The 19742-nt window shown below is 39.3% G+C and overlaps 1 protein-coding gene and 1 long non-coding RNA gene across 3 annotated transcripts in view; one reads left to right on the forward strand and one right to left on the reverse strand.

Annotated features, from left to right (window-relative positions):
- The window catches only part of LOC142759977 (uncharacterized), a 134227-nt gene that overhangs the window by 40342 nt on the left and 74143 nt on the right, over positions 1-19742 (forward strand). The window lies entirely within an intron of this gene.
- The window catches only part of CRIM1 (cysteine rich transmembrane BMP regulator 1), a 721727-nt gene that overhangs the window by 30318 nt on the left and 671667 nt on the right, over positions 1-19742 (reverse strand). The window contains exons 12-13 of the mRNA XM_075862815.1: positions 16378-16593; positions 2388-2609 (exon numbers count right to left, since the gene is read on the reverse strand). Coding sequence (XP_075718930.1) covers positions 2388-2609; positions 16378-16593 — 438 coding nt within the window. The remainder of the gene's footprint in view (positions 1-2387; positions 2610-16377; positions 16594-19742) is intronic.

A 19742-nucleotide genomic window follows, 5' to 3' on the forward strand; every position in this document is an offset into this window, starting at 1 on the left:
TATCAATATTTTGTTATTAGGCAAATCATGGGATATATTATTTCTCCTTCATAACAAATAGCTATGATAACTGGCAGGAAAAGTGGCAGCTACATATACTGTTTTGTACTAGTGTCACGAGGGAGGTTATAGCATTACTAGAACTACAGTCAAAACTATATCACAGGCAGTTAATTCCAGGGTAACAGCCACATAACTTAGTTATATCTTTTATTGGCTTTTTTAGCTTTAATTTTTAGTGGGGCTCAACACCATCTGTCGTATTTGAAAGTTGCTCGTGAAGAACGTTTAGGACCTTTTGTATAGATATATTCATATAGTGCAAAATGGTTGAATTGCAATGCACAGTGTATGACGGAGACAATATTCACCTAATTGAGTTATATGATCAAAGACTTAGATGATACTCATTTCTAAATATTAGGGCTACAATGTTTCTTGTTATTTAAAATCATGTTCTATAGGCATTCATTGGTTGGATGGCGGTCTACCCAATGACGATTCTGCTGCCTACAATGTTTGGGATAGCCACACTGCAATAGAAGTCAATGTAAGTCACAGGCAACCTCAACAGTGGTGCAATGGTTGTGCAAGATTCTGATTGATTTCTATTGGAGTGTTACTCCAGAATAAGGTTACATATTGCTGCTCGAACACTAGGCATCATACATCAAAAAGTAGCTATGTAGCGCCGGCCTTGAAGCCAGATGATCTAAAACAAAATCAAGGTTTACAGCTTTATTTCAATTGGATTTGTTATGTTAAAATAAAATTACATGGTATATTCATCATACAAATGTGGAATCTATTTTTTTGCGAGTATCACAGTTCCATAGCAATAAATAATCATACAATGTTGCTTGTTTAAAGAAGGCATAAATCACCCTGGATTTACTTTCCACCCTAGACTGCTATGTAGACGCTCTCTCACTTCCATCCCATCCCAATGCCTAACATACTTGTGCCTTGGAAGAGACATGAAATACATTGCAAAAGTGTGAAATTAAGAAGCATGGTATTTCCCTGTGTTTAGTCTTGTCTGAATAGAATACTCCTTTATAAGACTGGAATGAAAAAAAATAAGTAAATTATAAAAGAAAAAAATGTCTATGAATGCACCAGTTGTAACTCGCTTGAAAATCCAGTCTGGTATGTGGCATCAAAAATGTAATTTAATGACATGTACGAAAAGAAAACCCCGGACAAAAAATGTAAAGTATTTTGTGATTTGAACCTGTCTAAAGTTACAGCGACCGAAAGTACGATAGAAAAATGGGTGATTTGTACTGAATTTGCTACAATGACTGTCATTATTAGTATTACATTAAATATTGCAGTTAAACTGCTGAGTGCATGACTGGCATAGCTGGCATAAAAGTGTTGGTAGAATAACCAGTAGTTGTGTTATAGTCCTAGATTGCTTTTGTGCCTTTACAAATAGCTTTTTTTCTCCTGTACCTCAATTTGGATAAAAAGCAAGAGCCCCCGTTAAGGCATATGGACATCATATAGGGAGGGGGTCTGTGAGCCAGAATAGAGAGCTACTAACAAAGATGAATACAGATGTAGCCAAGTTTATCCTGACTCTGATAACTTGCTGCAGTGTGAGATCACACAACAAAAGCCATTGAAAAGTCATTAAAGTCAAGTTAAAGTTTCTTGCCACTGTGTAATTAATGCGTTGAGAGTCAAGGTAAAGATGGCTACATCTGGACATGTATTTGGCAGGCTTCTCGTTTTTTACTGCATCTTGTTTTACATGTGTGTAAAGCTGGCTGCAGACATACGATAAGTGCCCCGGCTGACAGCTGTGGGTCATTCTCCTAGTCAATACAGACATGAAATTATCAGTAGGATCCGCCAACAAACATCTCATGTCTGTGGTCAGATTCTTGTTCAGAGGTAAGCGGTGAATTTGAAGGGTAGAATTGTTGGCACATGTTTAATGGCTATACCAGTGGGGAAAGAAGAGGGAGTGGCATAACAGTGGTGGTGCCCCTGTGCCATGCAGTGCAGAGGTAGTGCTGAGAACCTACAACCATCATATGTGGAGCTGTTACTGCACACTTGGAGGGACCTACAATCTCTAAAGTGTCTGTAAACTCTGTCAACACGTGTCAGACATCTCCTTTAAAACATAATTCCATTCTTACTGCTGGTGACAGCCGCATGGGATCTACATATACTACAAAAAACATGATTAGATGACATTTCCACGTCTATTTACTGAATTTCAGCACCTTACAAAACAAGAATCTTTACTTAAATATTATATTACCAATTTTCAAAGACAGCTGTATTTATCTATCATTTCGCAGCCACCTGTCCAAAGATTTGCCTAACATTGATGTACAGTTTGCAGCCCCGTGTATTACTGTAGTACTTACCTATGCAGTATGGACAGCACTGACCCTTCCTCAATACCGGTCTTTCACAGGTTACAGGCGGACAGGACTCAGAGTAACAGCTGATCATCCCATCCATGCAGACACAGCTAGTGCAAACATTGGGTTTCCAAGACTCTGCTGCCAGGAAAATGTCTCCCTCGTCATTTTTGCAGTAGCTGGGCAGACTGTCATTGCCCGGGACAGAAGGCAGAAGAGATTCATCTGGAAGATTGAATGTAAACATTTAGTGGCAGGAAATGTCAGCTCAGATCTCTTAAACTGGGCAAACTAAATGCATATCAGGTACAAAATGTATTTTCCCCTGGCACGGGCTACTGTACAGCCTGTGTCCTGCCTATCCAACACAAGCTCGTTTACAAGGTGGAAAATATATCTGAATGTTCCATTTCAAAAAGACACACTTGAAAGTGACCTTCCCATCCAAAACAAAGATAGCTCCTCGAACACAGATTGCTTTCTGCTACATTCTCAAAGGCCTTCTCACTTGTACAGCTTCTTGTTGGCCTTCCTGTTACTTGGCTCCAATTCACATAACCAGTTAATTGCTAGCTGCTGTGTATTTATACTGGCCCCATTGCCAAGCACCAAACAGTTACTAGTCACTAATTCTTAGCATCAGGCCCATCCAACACTATCCTATTCATTCATTTCTGATTTCAGACTAAATATGTTTGCATTTCTTACCACTTCCAGATACTACAACTTTGCTGCTTTCATATAACCAAAAACTTCGATACTACCAAACATGGTCTTACAAATGGAAATATTTAAAGGGGTTTTCCACCTGAATGTATTTTTAGAGAGAAACATAACAAACTTCCCTGTGTAAATATGACCAAGGCTATGTTCACGTCTGCGTTGTGCAGTCCCAATGTTCTGCTCTGTCAGAGGAGAAGAACAAGGGAATAACGGATTCAACAGTTCCGTTGCACAATGGACACCGTCGGCTTTCTGTGATTTTACCGGACAAAGTAGCGCAGCATGCTGCGCTATTGTCTACGGTAAAACTTGCCTGATCTGCGACGGAGGCCCCAAAGGAACATTAACTTATTTGCCCCTGCACATACACTAGATCAACTAAATTAAAAAAATTATTTCATTTCTTCTCTAGTTGCTATGCAGGCTTCCAATTTCTCATTCTCATTTTTGTGGTATCCTAATAATCACTTATGAAATACATTCAAAATCTATTTCAACCTTGTTGGGCTAACAAAACAATGTCACACCTACATCAGCTCCGAAGTCAAAAAACACTGCTGACTTCTGTATCATTGTTGGCCTGTCCTAGACATGAACACGCTGTTCCTACTTGGAGAGGAAGAAGACTGTTGTCATAGAGTTTCAGTTCCTCCAGTGTATGTTGCGTCCTACAACAAGATTTACCTTCTTATGTGTTTTGGAAGATAAGCAAAAAAATCTATCAGCTCTCGGAGAAACAGAGGCAAATAAGGAGGAGGAAAAGAAAGACAATTTATGGGGCCCCATGCACACGTGTATTTCATCCGTAATTACAGACCCATTCATTTCTATTGGCCAAGGACACCATTCCATATTTTTACGGATGGGTGTACCTGCTGAAAAAATTATAGACCCTGTCCTATTCTTGTCCGTAATTACGGCATAAACTCTTCCATAGAAGTCTATGGGCGCTTCCGTAAATACGAAAAGCTACGGTTGTGTATCCGTAAACCGTCTGTGATAACGGAAGCGTTGCTATGCAACATGTTGGTGACGTCAGTTGCAGCCTCCTTTTTTTTATGGATCCTTATATATGAATCAAATACGGATGCACTAAAGGACCGTATTTGCAGATACCATTCCGTATATACGGATAAGTTACGGATGACTACGGATCCGTATTTACGGACAGTATTTACAGATAGATGAAAATACCTTCGTGTGCATGGGGCCCGAATGTGTATCTGTTGTCTACAAAAACACAAGATGTTCCCTGAAAATGTTCTTTCCAGAGATATATATTTAATACTGACATCACAGTCATGATTTTACTGGACACAGTGACTGTGGTTATTGTATGGGTTCACAAGGTCGAAAAGTCCAAATGATGGGTGACATAGATGGTTTATTATATGCTGGCCGCAGACATAGCATGAGATATGTCTATAATGCATGCCTGGTAGTCAGGTTCCATTTTAAGCTGCATCAGGTGGGGCAGGATATCGGTTAGTCAAGCTTGTACACCCAACAGTCATATCCAAACTATATCCAAACCGATCAAACTTCAGGCTTTTTCATCCTAAATTTCTATTGCAAACACTGCATGATATGGGAATGGATGACAGTTCAGATATGTTATTTATTACTCCTAGTCAATATAAATAATATATCATTCTAATAATTTGGATGGAATTCTATGAAAATAGATGTCTTCCAATAATAATAGTTTATGTGATATACAGGGCTAATATTTAATAAGGTACTGCGATCGCCAATGTTAGTAAGCTGACCAGGATGCTTATCTATCCCTCTGCATTGACTTGTGTGGTAACCCATCGAACTCACCAAGCCAACCATTGGAGAAGAGTTTTAGCCATTAAATATTTAAATGTTGTAATGAAAACGGCATGCCCTACATCTGATTTGTATAGACAACTAGTGCCATGACAGAGGTTCTTTGAACAAAGTATATGAAGCAGAACCAATACAAAAAATATGAAAATTTTTCCCTTTTTTTTCACGTATAAATTTAAAGGGATTATGTGGGGACCGAAAAGTATTAGCAGTGTACTCACTGCATTATGTAAGTACGCACGCTAATATACATTCCGGTCCCCCGTCATACTTATTATGAGATTTTAATAAATTTTTACAGCGCTGGTGGGGGAACGGAAATGTCTAGTGGCACAGTCTTCCTTCGTGATGACGCGACTTGTCGTCATGTGACCGTCCCGCTGTACTTTATGTAATCGCTGTACTACTGCTTGCACATGGAGTACAGCGGTGTTGGTCACATGACGAAGAGTCGTATCGTCATCAAAGAAAGCTGTACAACTAGGCTTCCGGTCCCCTGCCAGCGCTGGAAAAATCTATTAATCCGTGCGATGGGGGACAGGAATGTATATTAGCGAGTGTGTACTCACATACTGCAGTCAGTACACTGCTAATACTTTTCGGTCCCCACTCGACCCCTTTAAGGTCAGTTTTTAAAAGTTATTTCACAAACTCCCATTTTGTGCCCCTTAATGTATTCTCTACATAATTAAAATCTGGCAGCGTGATAGCTGTTAAATGAAACATTTTCACGGCAGTTAGACTTCACAATAGAAATCTTAAACAAAAATCCTTTACATCTGTACAGATGAAAGAGTAAGGTCCAATGAATCGCAAAGGAATTTCTTTTGCACTACATCGTCTTGATGTTTCACCAGTAATTACTGAATAAATGAGTAAATACTAAGTATCAAACTGTACAGCTGTGTTGTTTTAAGGGACTAACAGATTTCCTACTGAATATTCAATGTGCCTTAAACAAAAGATGCTTCAGTGCGTGAGAGATGCATCTTCCTTTATGCCACTGCCGGTGTATCAGCCGCTGTGTGAATAAAAGACATTGTTAATGTAGCTGGGTGCCTTGCTTCCTGAAGCTCAGATTCAGAACGGCAGCATCTGTTCCTTCACGTGTCCTTTGTAGGCAACCGGAAAAGCAGAGCCGTATGTCAGGGAATCTGATCTTAGAACACAAATGGCAAAAACCTACATGGATTGTACAGGTTCTTAAAACAATGCGGACATTTCAATTTATGAATTGCTGTATATGGGAAATTAGGGCCCAGAAATATTTCCTGTTACCAATGAAAATGATGTTTACAATAGTTAGGCTGGATTCACACGAGCATGTTACGTCCGTAAAGGACGGAAGGTATTGCGGCTGCAAGTCCCGGACCGAACACACTGCAGGGACAACTGTCCTGCACTGTAATCATGTTTTCAGTACGGGACAGTAGTTCCACGGAGAGGCAGGGACTCCTAGCATCGTACATAACTATGATGCTAGGAGCCCGGCCCCCTGCAGTGTGTTCGGTCCGGGACTTGTGGCCAAAAAATATGTTCCGTGCTTTACGGACGTAACATGCTCGTGTGAATCCAGCCTTACAGGGGAAAAGAGTCCCAATGTAATTGTGAGGAACTATAGAGGCAATCGTGTTAGATATAATCAACCCTACTTATCATGTGATTGGCTACAAAAGCAGCACGTGACGAGGAGTGGATCACCTCTCTTCCCTGCTCTCCTGCAAGCATGATGCATATATTTGCAAGCATATAGCTCAGACGTATGCAACTATATATTATACAGTCACATATGTCTACCACTAAGGCCACCTCCACGTCACGTTCTTTCCCTACGTTTAGTATCTACGTCAGGAAAGCTAAAAGAGTCCTTTGGGCCCACGTCGGCCTGGCATACATTAGTATACCTTTTCTTTTTAGGTATAAAGTAGTGTAGTAGACTGCGATATACCATACAACGGAATGGCGTAAAAAATCATATAGCGCGCGGTAAAACATGGGAGCCTATGGTTGACGTATTCTATTCTATGGTATACATCCTTTGCATACGTTTAGTCTTTATGTCATGTGCGTGACGGATAAATTAAACAGAGGCCTAATGGCGGCATCCATCACATATAGACTATACTGGTATCTGTTTAACGGATGCGCCATGAACTCTTATGACCCCAGTTTATGACGCATCTGTTTAAGAGATACTATTATAGTCTATGGAGAGATATGCCACTACTAGGACATATGTCAGCGTTTTCACAACGTATACGTCAAACGTAGTGCACTGACATGATGTAAAGGGGGCCTAATTCACTTTATGAACAGACCTCTATGATTATGACATAAGGGTGTATATATAGAGAATCTTCCAATAAACTCCTGTTTGCTAATTATGGTGTGTATTGGAAAATATTACAATTTTTATTGTGAATGGACTGTAACCTAATGATTTGCAGAATAAACAAGTATACAGTAACTATGGACTTGACAGGGTCATGACAGACAGCCACTAAGCATTCAGGTACATGACAGCACACTCAGGAACTGCAGGGTGTTAACAATGTAATAGCATGACCGCTTACTCGCAGTTTCCTTTCCTGTTCTATTTCTGGAGTAATGCTACATCTGTATCAGATTACCCTACTGAGTAAGATAAGACGGCTCAACACATTTGGTCATGCTTTTTATTTTTTTCGTTTTCTCATCACTGCGTTCCGAGAGCCCAAACTTTTAAAATTGTTCTGTCGTTGTCTACGTTTTGGGGCTTGTTTTTTGCCGAACGAGTTATATTTTATAATAGTACCATTGTGGGGTACATGTAATGTATTAAAAAAGGTTGACATTTTTTTTTGAGGGAATGGAAAAAGAACAACAATTACGCAATTGTTTTTTGGATTGCGTTTTTATGGCGTTCACGTGTGGTAAAAATGACATGTGAGCGTCATTATGCAAGATGTTACAATAACAGATACCAAATTGATATTTTGTTGCGTTTTTTTAAAATAATGGGAGATGGTGATATGTCCTCTGAAAAACGCAGCATGGGGATGAGATTTGTTAAATCTCACCCACTTTTCTGCTGCGAATTTTTTGTCCGTAATTCTGGACGTAAAATACGCAGCAATTCCGTTACGTGTGGACAAGCCTCAAAAACACTTTTTTTTTAAAAAACATTCATTTAATTTTGGTTTGCCACATTCTAAGAGCCATAACATTTTTTTTTAACAGGCTTATTTTTTTGCAGAACGAGTTGCTATTTTAAATATAATTTATTGTTTACATTTTATTAACTTTTTTTAAGGGAAAGATGTAAAAAAAAAATCGGTCTGTACAATTACAGGAATACCAAATATGTATAGATTTTTTAAATGTTTTACTACTTTTGCACAATAATAGTACATTTCATTGAAAAAAATGTCACCGCATTCCAAGAGCCAATTCCAATTTTTATTTTTCCATCAATGTAGTTTTGTGATGAATTGTTTTTTGAGGAATGAGTCTTATTTTTTTAATAAAACCAATTTGGGGTATAATTTATTGATTAACTTTAATATGCTTGTTTGGGGCAAATGCTGGCATCTTTTTTTTTTATGCCGTTCATCGTGTGGTTCAAATAATGTGTTGACTTTATTATACAGGTTGTTACGATTGCGGCGATACCATATATGTGTATTATTATTTTTTTTAACACTTTTGCTAAAGAAAACCACTTTTTATGAAAAAAAAATAGTTTTATTTTATTTTTACTGTAAACACTTTTTTTTTCCAAATAGACATTATTAAACTATAATAACCTACTTTTTAGTCACCAAGGGACTTCAAAATGCGATCTACTGATCACATATATAACGATTTGATATACTCAGTATTCCAAAGCATTACTGCTTGTCAGTATAAAACCGACAGGAAATCTAATAGGCATACAGACATGGCAGGTTTGGGTGCCTTTCTTAGGCTCCCAGTTGCTGTGGCACCCCATCGGTAGCCCACAATTGTGTCGCGGGGCACAGATGGGGTGGCTGAGGGAGCCCCTTACCTCTGTAGCCACTAAGATGCCGCGTCGCCATTGAGATAACTCCGATCCCAGCTGTTGCAGTGGGATGTCGGCTGTATATTATAACTGGCACCCGCTGCGAATGGTGTAGGCACAGCTCATGTGTCCATGCTGTCTGCTGTGCATACAATTATGCCCTATTGCAGTCAACAGACCGCAAGTATGGCGTAATGGTAAGCCTATTTGCGGTAATGGGTTAATTGGTTACTGGAAAAATATACCATGTGAATGGGCAGAGTGGCTCTGAAATGAATATCGAGCAAATATTTTTTCAATGATTAAACAGTTAATCTATGGCGACAATGACGCATGGATGGTGTAACAACGTTGTCTTACTTGGTGTGAAAGCTGAGGCGGTGCACCCTTTTTAGATGCCCGATTATATGAATAATAGGCTTGGGACTGCCTTCTATGAGCTTTAGTGGAGACTTGCTAACATTACATGATGGCCAAAGCTGGCCTTATCTTGCTGGGGGTCTCAGTAGCCAACCCCGTGGTGATCAACGATGAGACAATCCATTATAAAAAAGCGATTTTGAGGTTATAAGATCTATCACAGCAGCTCCTCTTCTTTCTCCTTTGATAGAATAAAGGTTTCTGTCCCCCTTTCTTTCACCTGATATCCAAATCAATGGTAGGAGTGAATTGGGCAATAAGCATAGATTAGAGAATTGCTGTAAAAGCAATATCATTGACTGAAGGTGGTACTGCTAATACTTTTATCTTTCATGAATAGTAATTCACCAGTATACACTTATCATTGGAGTCTCTCCCTTTACACGTATGAGGAATCCAACAATAAGCTTTGGAGGCATGTTAGGAAGTCAAAATCCCTAAGGGTATGTTCACACGGCCTATTTACGGACGTAATTCGGGCGTTTTAGCCCCAAATTACGTCTGAAAATAGCGCCTCAATAGCGCTGACAAACATCTGCCCATTGAAAGCAATGGGCAGACGTTTGTCTGTTCACATGAGGCGTAATTTACGCGCCGCTGTCAAATGACGGCGCGTAAATAGACGCCCGCGTCAAAGAAGTGACCTGTCACTTCTTTGGGAGTAATTGGAGCCGTTATTCATTGACTCCAATGAATAGCAGCGCCAATTACGTCCGTAATTGACGCGGCGTTCAAGCGCCTGCACATGCCGTTACGGCTGAAATTACGGGGATGTTTTCAGGCTGAAACATCCCCGAATTTCAGCCGTTACGGACGCCCTCGTGTGAACATACCCTAAATGTAAATCCATCAGCAGAATACAGGTCACCATTTATGGCATTCTTCCTATGGAGCAGCAGACACAGGCTGTCATAAAACATTATTCATGTCTCCCATGGTAATTGCATGCAAAATATTTCCCTTGCTGGGCCACACTGCACGACTTATTTTACTTTGGTAGTTATTAAACAAAACAGTTTGCAGACCTCATCGTATAGTAACAATTGTCCCCACTGTCACATACACAAATCTAGTTTGATGAGGAGTACATTTTTTGTGCTGGAATATCAAGTAAAACAAAAACATTTATGGTTTTAATAATAAAACTGTAAAAAAAAGTGTCAAACTGTGCCTTAGAACAAAGAGATAAAACGCAACAGGGATGATGAGAAAGTAGCATGAAGGGGGCACTTCATCTCTGCTTAATAATCATACAAATTAATATAACTTACTAGTTTTAGACAATGAGCAGAATCTGAAAAACATTATTCACACAGATACCCGTGGAGAGTTGTTTAGGTTTTTTCCATTGGGAGTTGGAGTCCACCCAAAACTATCCGTGTGCCAACCACGCTGAAAATAACCGTGTTACGTCTAAATTGCTTTGTTTTACATGCGAAGTACGTATAAATCAACGCTCTCAAAAAACGTGTGTCAACTTGCAGATAATTTGGCAATATCACAAACCCTTGGGCTACACAACGAGACAGACCTGTGATCATTATTTTAGAGTTCAAATTGTTGCACTAATATTTTTTTAACGTATAGGGAAATTAGACTGAATCCCTACGGTATACACAAATCATGCCACAAATCAAATGATCTGTGAAAGCGTTTATGGACATTTACAGATGTAGCCAAGTTTATCTTGACTGTGATAACTTGCTGCAGCGTGCTATCACACAACAAAAGCCATTGAAAAGTCTTTGAAAAAGTCAAGTTACCGTTTCTTGCCACTGCGTAATTAATACGTTAAGAATCAAGATAAAGATGGCTACATCTGTATTTACCTATGTATGCCAGAAACCTAAAAAGCTTTTTCTGAGATTCTACATTAATGGCCTATCTTCTGAGGTGATCGGTGGGGCTCCACCAATCAGCACTGCAGTACCAATTCATCAACACACGCATCCAGGCCACTGTGTCTAAAACTGCAGTAATGATTGTTGGGGTCCTGGGGGTAGAACCCCACCAATTACACATTGGTGATCTATCGTAAGATGGGTCATCAATATAAAATCTCTCTGAAAACCCCTTTAAGGCCAGTATCACACACGCAGCTTTGATACAGATTTTTGGCTCCGTTTTAAGCTAAACACAGAAATGGACACAAAAGAAAGGAGATGCATCAGTCTTTTCTTTATACATTTCCTTTTTTTTAGATCCACTTTTGGCTTTGGCTCAAAAAACTTGGCCGATAACTGCACCAAAAGCTGCATCAATACTATGTGTGTGATCATGGCCTCAATTGTTTGTCTCACAACATGAACCCCCTTTGTCCATATGCTCTATTAGGGCATATGAACTTTATAGAGGGGGGTCCCGCCTCTATCTCTCAGAATGGTGAGCTGCTTAGTAATAGTGGCTCCTTCTCTGGCAGTCCTGGCACGTCTATGCATTACATGGACGACCATTCATTTATGTATACCTAGACACAGCCTCCTCTGGCGATAACAGTTGATCGCCGGGGGAAGCCGAGTCTAGGCATACATGAATGAGAAGCCATGTACCAAATTAGATAAGCCGGACCCTTGTTGATCTGCTGATCGCTGTATTCCTTTTTAAAACAAAGGGGTTGTGTTTGTGAGACAACCTCTTTAAAGCCTGGAATCTCAACCAGGATGCTAGGAGTTTTTGTCAAAAAACCTCTTAGCCCTATGGGACATAGTTCTATTATTTTAACATTTAACCCTTCTTCTCCCTATCATCTTATGAAATGTCCAGTCAATATCTTGTTACTTCCTCTCCTGTATTATGGGCAGCTGAAAAGACGAAGTACTGGTGACCACAGCCACAGTGTATATTACATGAGTAAACAGTTTATGATACAAGAAATGATAGACAGTTAGGGAAAACCAGGCAAAGCGTAAAATGTAGCTTATTGTAAGGTCTTCTTTGTAAGTAGATTACAAAAAGTTGCAAAATTGTTACAAAGCTCTTGTAATAGTTTGTATGACTCATATATTCATGATTACTAAAACAAATGGTGGAGTCAATCCTCTCACCATTCTGAATAGTCTTTTAACCTGGGCCAAAGTGGGCTCTAAGTACTGTAATGCCAATTAATTCCTTTGTTACCTCGTGCATTTAGAGCTTAGCATCAAATCCCATTTGCAATGTGGAAAATAATTTGCATTTTTTTTTTCATAATTCTTCATCTCTAATTCAGATGAGAGGCCATCTCATTACTTTTACAGAAATAGCAATTCATTCTATCTTCAATTACTTTTTACTTTGCTTTATCAAAGGCAGCTAAAAGCGAAAAGCAAGGCAAGCCACAATCACGGGCAAGATGCTCAAGATACTGTAGTCTTATCTTTCAGTCCCCACAGGACGGATCCACAAATGCAAAGGACCTGCATGCAATGTACATGTTTATTCCCTTCAGTCATCTTCGCTAAAATAAATCATTGCTTTAGTTCCTCTGACCTCTAAATTACCAGGCAAGGAGGACTATTGGCTTGATCAAGACCAGAAAATGAACTTCAGGTATGCAGTGCCGCTATCCAACTCCTGACATGTGTCAAGGTGAGTGCCGTGATTTATTGACCCCAGGGAAAATGTCGCTCTACAGCGAAATCCATGTTGATACTTCTCTATAGAAAACAATAAATCTGATCATGAAATGTCAATACAAGTCCTGCGTGTCGTATCTGTACATTTTTTGGAAAGAACATTCCGTTTTTGAAATCTGACTTTTACACTGGCCAACTACATCTCTGGCTTTTCCAAATAGAAAACAACAACAAATAGATGTACATTTAAAAACGTATAAATTGCATATTCACAAATCCTTAATATTTTATCTGCAATAAACATTGAATTTATTGATATGAATGATTGACAACTCTGGCCTTATTAGTCTGGGGTGCAGTCTCAATCTATCACTGACATATATATGGACATTTATAAAGGGAAGGCTCCCAATCATTCAGTGAGAACCACTACTGGACTCATAAACCCAGAGTTAGAAGGGATTAAGTTGGAGAATATTCTATGACGAGAGTATGGGTCATACACTGATTATATATGAAGGCCTCCATTCCCACCATGTCACAGAGACCCTGATCAATTCTTGAACTTAATATAGATATTAATTTATAGGTCAATAGGTGGCAATTAAAGGGGACCTCTCTAATCCGAAATAGCGCTGAAGAGCGCGCTCACGATATATACTCCATTAAAACTCAGCACCCATGCAAGCCGCTCTAAGGAAGAAGCTACTTATATTCGCAGCTGTCTGATCACTGAGTTAGCCCCCTCTTAGAGCATGGCAGAGCCAAACTATGGCAAAATAGTTAAGATCCCAGAAGACTAGATTCAATAATTATGTTAGTTCTAGGGTGCATCATTCCACTATGGTCATAATTCAACACTTAGTATTACCGCCAATTCCGATGCCACACGTGTTAATATCTGCGCATGTCATTCATGTTTTATTTGAAATCTACAGATTTTTTATTACATTTTTTCATTTTGGTATTAATTTTGTGTTGAAATGAGTGCAGAATGTATTAACATACATAATATTTATAGGAATGTTTTACAGATGTAGAGGAATTTGGTGCAATTAATGCTGTAGGCCTTCCAAAAAACATTCTTCTAGTATAGAATTTACAGCACTGAATGGAATGGCAGCAATATCATAGAAAGTAATGAAATAGGGGTTTCTGACAGTGTGACATGTTTGTATGAACAATACCTTCGTATGATTGACTTGTCACTGAATGCATCTTACAATACCACTGTGTGACATTTCCCAATTCTACAATGAATAACAGCTCAGAACTGTCATTTCATGGCCCGCCGTTTTTTTGTTAAAGTGAATGTTGTACACACTTTATGCACGAGGAGCACATCATACCACTGTCGGTCAGATATAAAGGTAGCGGAAAAATAAGATGTATGATGATTTAGCAGAATTTTTTTTTCTTTTATGTATGATCCCTAACCTATTTATCTTTAGTATAGGTTCCTTTTTACCCATCTTAAACTATATACTATGTAGCTGGGGCAGGCTTAGAGGCTGCGTAGACATCCACTTGGACTAAAAATCGAACGTGCCCCTTTTTTACATCATAAAGCGTAACGTAATGGTACTGCACAATATTTTCTCAAACTGGTTACACCCCAGCAACTGTTAGTATAGAATATAATATAATACAGGCTGGAGCACTACATACACTGAAGTTGAATTCATTTCATCTCCTTATATTTAGTTCCTAAGAGTCCTAAACCTCTATATATTTTCTTACAGCTCCTCCGCTCCTGCTGCTCAATGATGTGGTTTTATTTTAATAATCGCTTTTCAATCGGATGTATTACAGATTATTTTTTGCATATTCTGGAAAGGCACTAGTTTACAAATTCCTGGGTGGTAAACTGCCAACAAGCAATATTACTATAAATACAACAGTATTGGCAAAAGGACCAACAATACACAGGAAAATCTTCTGTTCAACACGCATGATGCCTTTGTTGTGCAAAAATATAGCAGGGCATGGAGCTTCACCTGTATTCACCCGTCACTCACTCACGCAAACGCTTCACTTTGTGATTAAGGTTTCACTGAGAGAAATGATACATATTTCCATTACTTTCACCACCTGCAATTTAGTAAATTATTATGGCATCTATTCTACCCTGAAGCGTTTCTGACGCAAGTGTAACTCACAATGACTGTGTACTCTTGACATAACTGGTTTTGTTCATCAATGCAATAGTAGAATGTAATATGGATCATCAAAATCAATTCTACAAACTACGAACCCATAGTGGTGATTCCTTGGAATGAAACGGTCAATTATTTGTGCATCATGTGACCGGATTGGTTACTTGGATGAACAAGTTTACAAGAAACAAATACACACACATATTTCTTTCTTAAAGGGGTTTTCCCATCAGAGACATTTATGACATATCCATGTGTGATTTCCGACCATGAATTACGGAAACAGCGTAGTTCAGTAAACAGTTTCCGTAACTCCCATAGTAGTGAATGGCAGTTATGGAAGCAGCGTAGCATGCGAGCTATGTTGTACCCGTACTTATACCAGTTTGAATAGAGGTAGAAGTGAATTCATAATGAGATCAGGGCTCGTACACACACCTGTATTACATACTCTTGCAGTTTGGATTGGTAAAATTACAGCCATAGCTTGGTATAGGCCCATACTGTGTCCTGGAGGCATTCTGTATGAATCCGTGAGAGAAAAATCATGGCATGCTACAAATGTATGTCATACTGCGGAGCTATTTTTCCTCAGAAGCACAACGGCACCATAAGGCAGAACTTTGGGATATGGATTTGCAGTGTGCAGATGTAGCAATCCTTATCTTGACTCTGATAACTTGCTGCGGCGTCATAACTTATCACTTAAGCAATTGAAAAAGTCAAGTTAAAGTTTCTTGCCACTGTGTATTTAATGCGTTAAAAGTCAAGTTAAAGATCGCTACATCTGTACATGGGCCCTCAATAAGAAGAAATCCTAAGAATGTTTCTCTGGTCCTTATTAGCCTAGAGAATGCCAGGATTTGTTCAGAAATGGTCAAGCAAAAAGTTCATCTATTCAACCAACTACTATAATTTAATTATAAAACAGACAACGGAGTCAAAACATGGCATTATTTCAAGCGTAAATGGTAACGCTGTGCGAAACGCGTGTTTCTTCTCCCCAACTAATAAAGCTACACCGGACATCTTTGCTGGAAACCCCTGAAACTCTGCGATTAAGCAAATACTTTCCATAATGGCTTCATTAAAGGATTACATCCAACCATTTCTTAGTCTATACATCAGTATATACTTAGTCTATATTATTCAATATCTATAGAATTTAGAAAATAAGCTGAACATTGCTGAATGCTCTAAAGTAGACAAAGCAACTTCTACAGCTCAAACCATACCCTCGGATTTCTTGTGAACTTTAGATTTGTGTAGACATAGCCTTGTCATACCTTGGCAATGCGGGCAGCAAGAGTCCTGAGTACGAGTAGGGTTTTGACAAAGAAGCGGAGGGCAAACTTCAGTCTCGCACAGCACTCGTCCGCTATGACAAGTGCACTGAGTGCAGGAATCAATATTCCATGTCTCTCCTTCTACATAATACTCCCCTCCAGGAGCATGGCAGATTGATGGGTCTGAGGACTCGGGCTTCTTCCCGCTGGAGTCATCTGGAACAGAAGATATGTAAATGGTATCATTAAGATTTTGCATTTATGATCACTAATAGAACCATATAACATATTGTCCCAAATCACAGGTGGCAATAACTGTATCTCTGCTCTGGAGCTTGTACGGTGCATTGAAATAGATGACAGTAATCTGAGCTCTTTCATGTGAAGCAAACATATATTATAATATATTATTTACCAGTTTTACGTAAAGCGTATGCATTATACCGTGAAAAGTTCTGCAACTTTCTCATAAACATGGTTATTAATTCCTCACTATCTTCAAGATCTCTGCTTGCAAAATTTCCTTGTTAAAATCCATAGGCTCTGTTCACACTTGTACTAGTTGTATTCCGTCAGGTTTCTGTTACTTTTTTTATAGTCAAAATAACACAGCTGTGCTATTCTATCCAGTAAAATAAAAAAACAAAAAAAGATGGAGAACTAACAGACCTATTATAAGTCAATGGTGAGGAAAATCAAACAGAAAAAAAACATAAAAAAATAAATATGGAAAATAAACAAAACAACCCCATTAAAGTTTAAGTTCTACACCAATGAGTAGGTAATAAAGGGTTCTGTGATATCCTACATTCCCTAGAAATGCTATTAAAACAATATATTGATAATTGGAGGACGTTTTTTTTTTTATTCAGGATTGACCACTATATACATGAGCTTTAGATCATCTCGGTAGATCACCAAGGTTTTGCTGGTACGTGATGACACTGAACACTATAGCAGCAGAAATGTCCTCAGACTCAGCTTTGTGGTCTGCTACTTTGCTTGTAATAGGGTAGGGAGATAAGAAATTATGGCTAAGTTATGAAAGCATTTTACATTCATGTCTGAAAATTGTGAAGTATATTCACACGTGGAAGATCTGTTGCAGAAATGTTTGCGACTGTTCCATTCAGCAGAATAGAACTTGCAGAAATCCATGCACCTGCTGCAGAAACAATCCCATTTAGATGAATGGAACGGATTTTCCGTCGCAGAAATTTTTGCAACAAATCTGCCGCGTGTGAATCCACCCTAATGTTAGCATTCAGTAACTAGATTCACACAGCGGCATTTCTTAATGCGTTTTTTGTGCGGCTAGATGTTACATTAAAGTCCACAGTGAAATATCAAATGCACTACACGTAACTGCGTTTTAGTTTGTGGCGATTTTGAGGCAATTTTGTGGTCAGTGGCATTTTTTTCCAAACACAGCAAGTTCTGGGTATGGAGCTTTTTCAGCTGGTTTTCTCATAGGCTTCTCTATAGAACTTCAAAAATTCCAGAAAAAAAGCAAGTACTAAATGACACCAAATTAAAAACAAAAAATTTGGTATAAAACGCATGTTACATTTTAATAACGCTGGCGTTTTTAAAAGCGTTTTTTGATGCAGTTTAAATTGTCAGAAAAATTCTGTGTGTGAAGGAGGTCTTAAAGTGACTAGTATCTTCTGTCAGTAAATAGAATTTAAGGGCATGACCAGACGTGGCGGAATTGCTCTGGAATTCCGCAGCGGAAATCCGCAGCGTACACGTTTCTCCATTGCCTTCCACAGCTTTTTAGTTGGGTTCGTTTACACGTTGCGGACAATTCCGCTGAGGAGCATAGGCTGCGGTGCAGAATTTGGTGTCCGCAGCATACACTGACTGTTGCCGACGTGTAGCGGACTCATTGCGGAATTTCTCCATTGACTTCAATGGAGAGTCAAAATTCCGCAATGAAGTCTGCAGATGTTATGTGTGCTGCGGAGCGTATTGGTTTTACTAACATGACATTTCTTCATTCTGGCTGGACCTTTGTATTTCTAGGTCTACAGCCAGACTGAGGAAGTCAATGGGGCTCCCGTAATTACGGGTGACTACGTGTGTGCACCCGTAATTACGAGAGCGTTGCTAGGCGACGTCAGTAAATATTCACTGTCCAGGGTGCTGAAAGAGTTAAACGATCGGCAGTAATTGTTTCAGCACCCTGGACAGTGACTTTCGATCACAATATACATCAACCTGTAAAAAAAATAGAAGTTCCTACTTACCGAGAACTCCTTGCTTCTTCCTCCAGTCCGGCCTTCCGGGATGACGTTTCAGTCCAAGTGATGGCTGCAGCCAATCACAGGCTGCAGCGGTCACATGGACTGCCGCGTCATCCAGGGAGGTCGGGCTGGGTGTCAGAAGAGGGACGCGTCACCAAGGCAACGGCCGGGTAAGTATGATTTTCTTTTACTTTTACTAGGGAAAGTGCTGTCCCTTCTCTCTATCCTGCACTGATAGAGAGAAGGGAAGCTCTCTTCCCCTCAATACGCAACGGCTAGTCCGCATCAATTTAATGCCCATTTCAGGCAAAACCGCAACAGAATCTGCAACGCAAATTCTGAGCGGCATTGATGCGGTCAGTGGCGGAAGAAATACGCCACGTGTGGTCATACCCTAAGTCTGTTCACAACATGCATATTTTTTTTAGTTTTTCATTGAGGTTGAGAAAAAAATCAATAACCTTTTGCTCAGAGCAACATTTCTGTGACCGCTCTGAAATCAGGGAACAGTATCCTGTTTGGCTTTTGCAACTCATCTTATGAAAATTTCTCACACGCAAAACAGAATATTATATAAGGCCTGTAGCCATGGAGATGACTGCACTAATACTGAAAAGCTTTGTAAATTACCTATCGTCTCTGATCTCCTGATTGTTCACAGAAAAAATTGTGATTTTATAAAAAGTTTACAGAAAAAGCACTAATCATTTTATGATGGATACTGCTTCATTTTGGTTTGTATAATGACAAACTAAATGTTAAAACGAACATGTATTTTGGAATAAACTTGCCCTAAAGGCAACCTGTCAATACGTTTGAAGCCTCTAAACCCCCAGCATGCCGTTATGCATCTGGGGTTTTCGTGCGCCAAACCTGTCTATGTCAAAAACAAACGTTTCAGCAATAGTTAGAAAAGCAACTTACAACTTACCGAGAGGAGTACAGGTAAGGAGTCTGGTGTGATCTGGCGCACGCGCATTACATACGTGAAGCCATGGACAGTACATCTCGCTTTACTGTGCCTGCGAAGTGTACTGCCCAATGGCGCTCCCGGGTTCATCTTGGTTAATTGCAAGTTACTTTAACTATTCCCTGAAACGGACGATTTTGATGTTGGCA

Source organism: Rhinoderma darwinii, chromosome 4, assembly GCF_050947455.1.
Source record: "Rhinoderma darwinii isolate aRhiDar2 chromosome 4, aRhiDar2.hap1, whole genome shotgun sequence".
Lineage (NCBI taxonomy): Eukaryota > Metazoa > Chordata > Amphibia > Anura > Rhinodermatidae > Rhinoderma > Rhinoderma darwinii.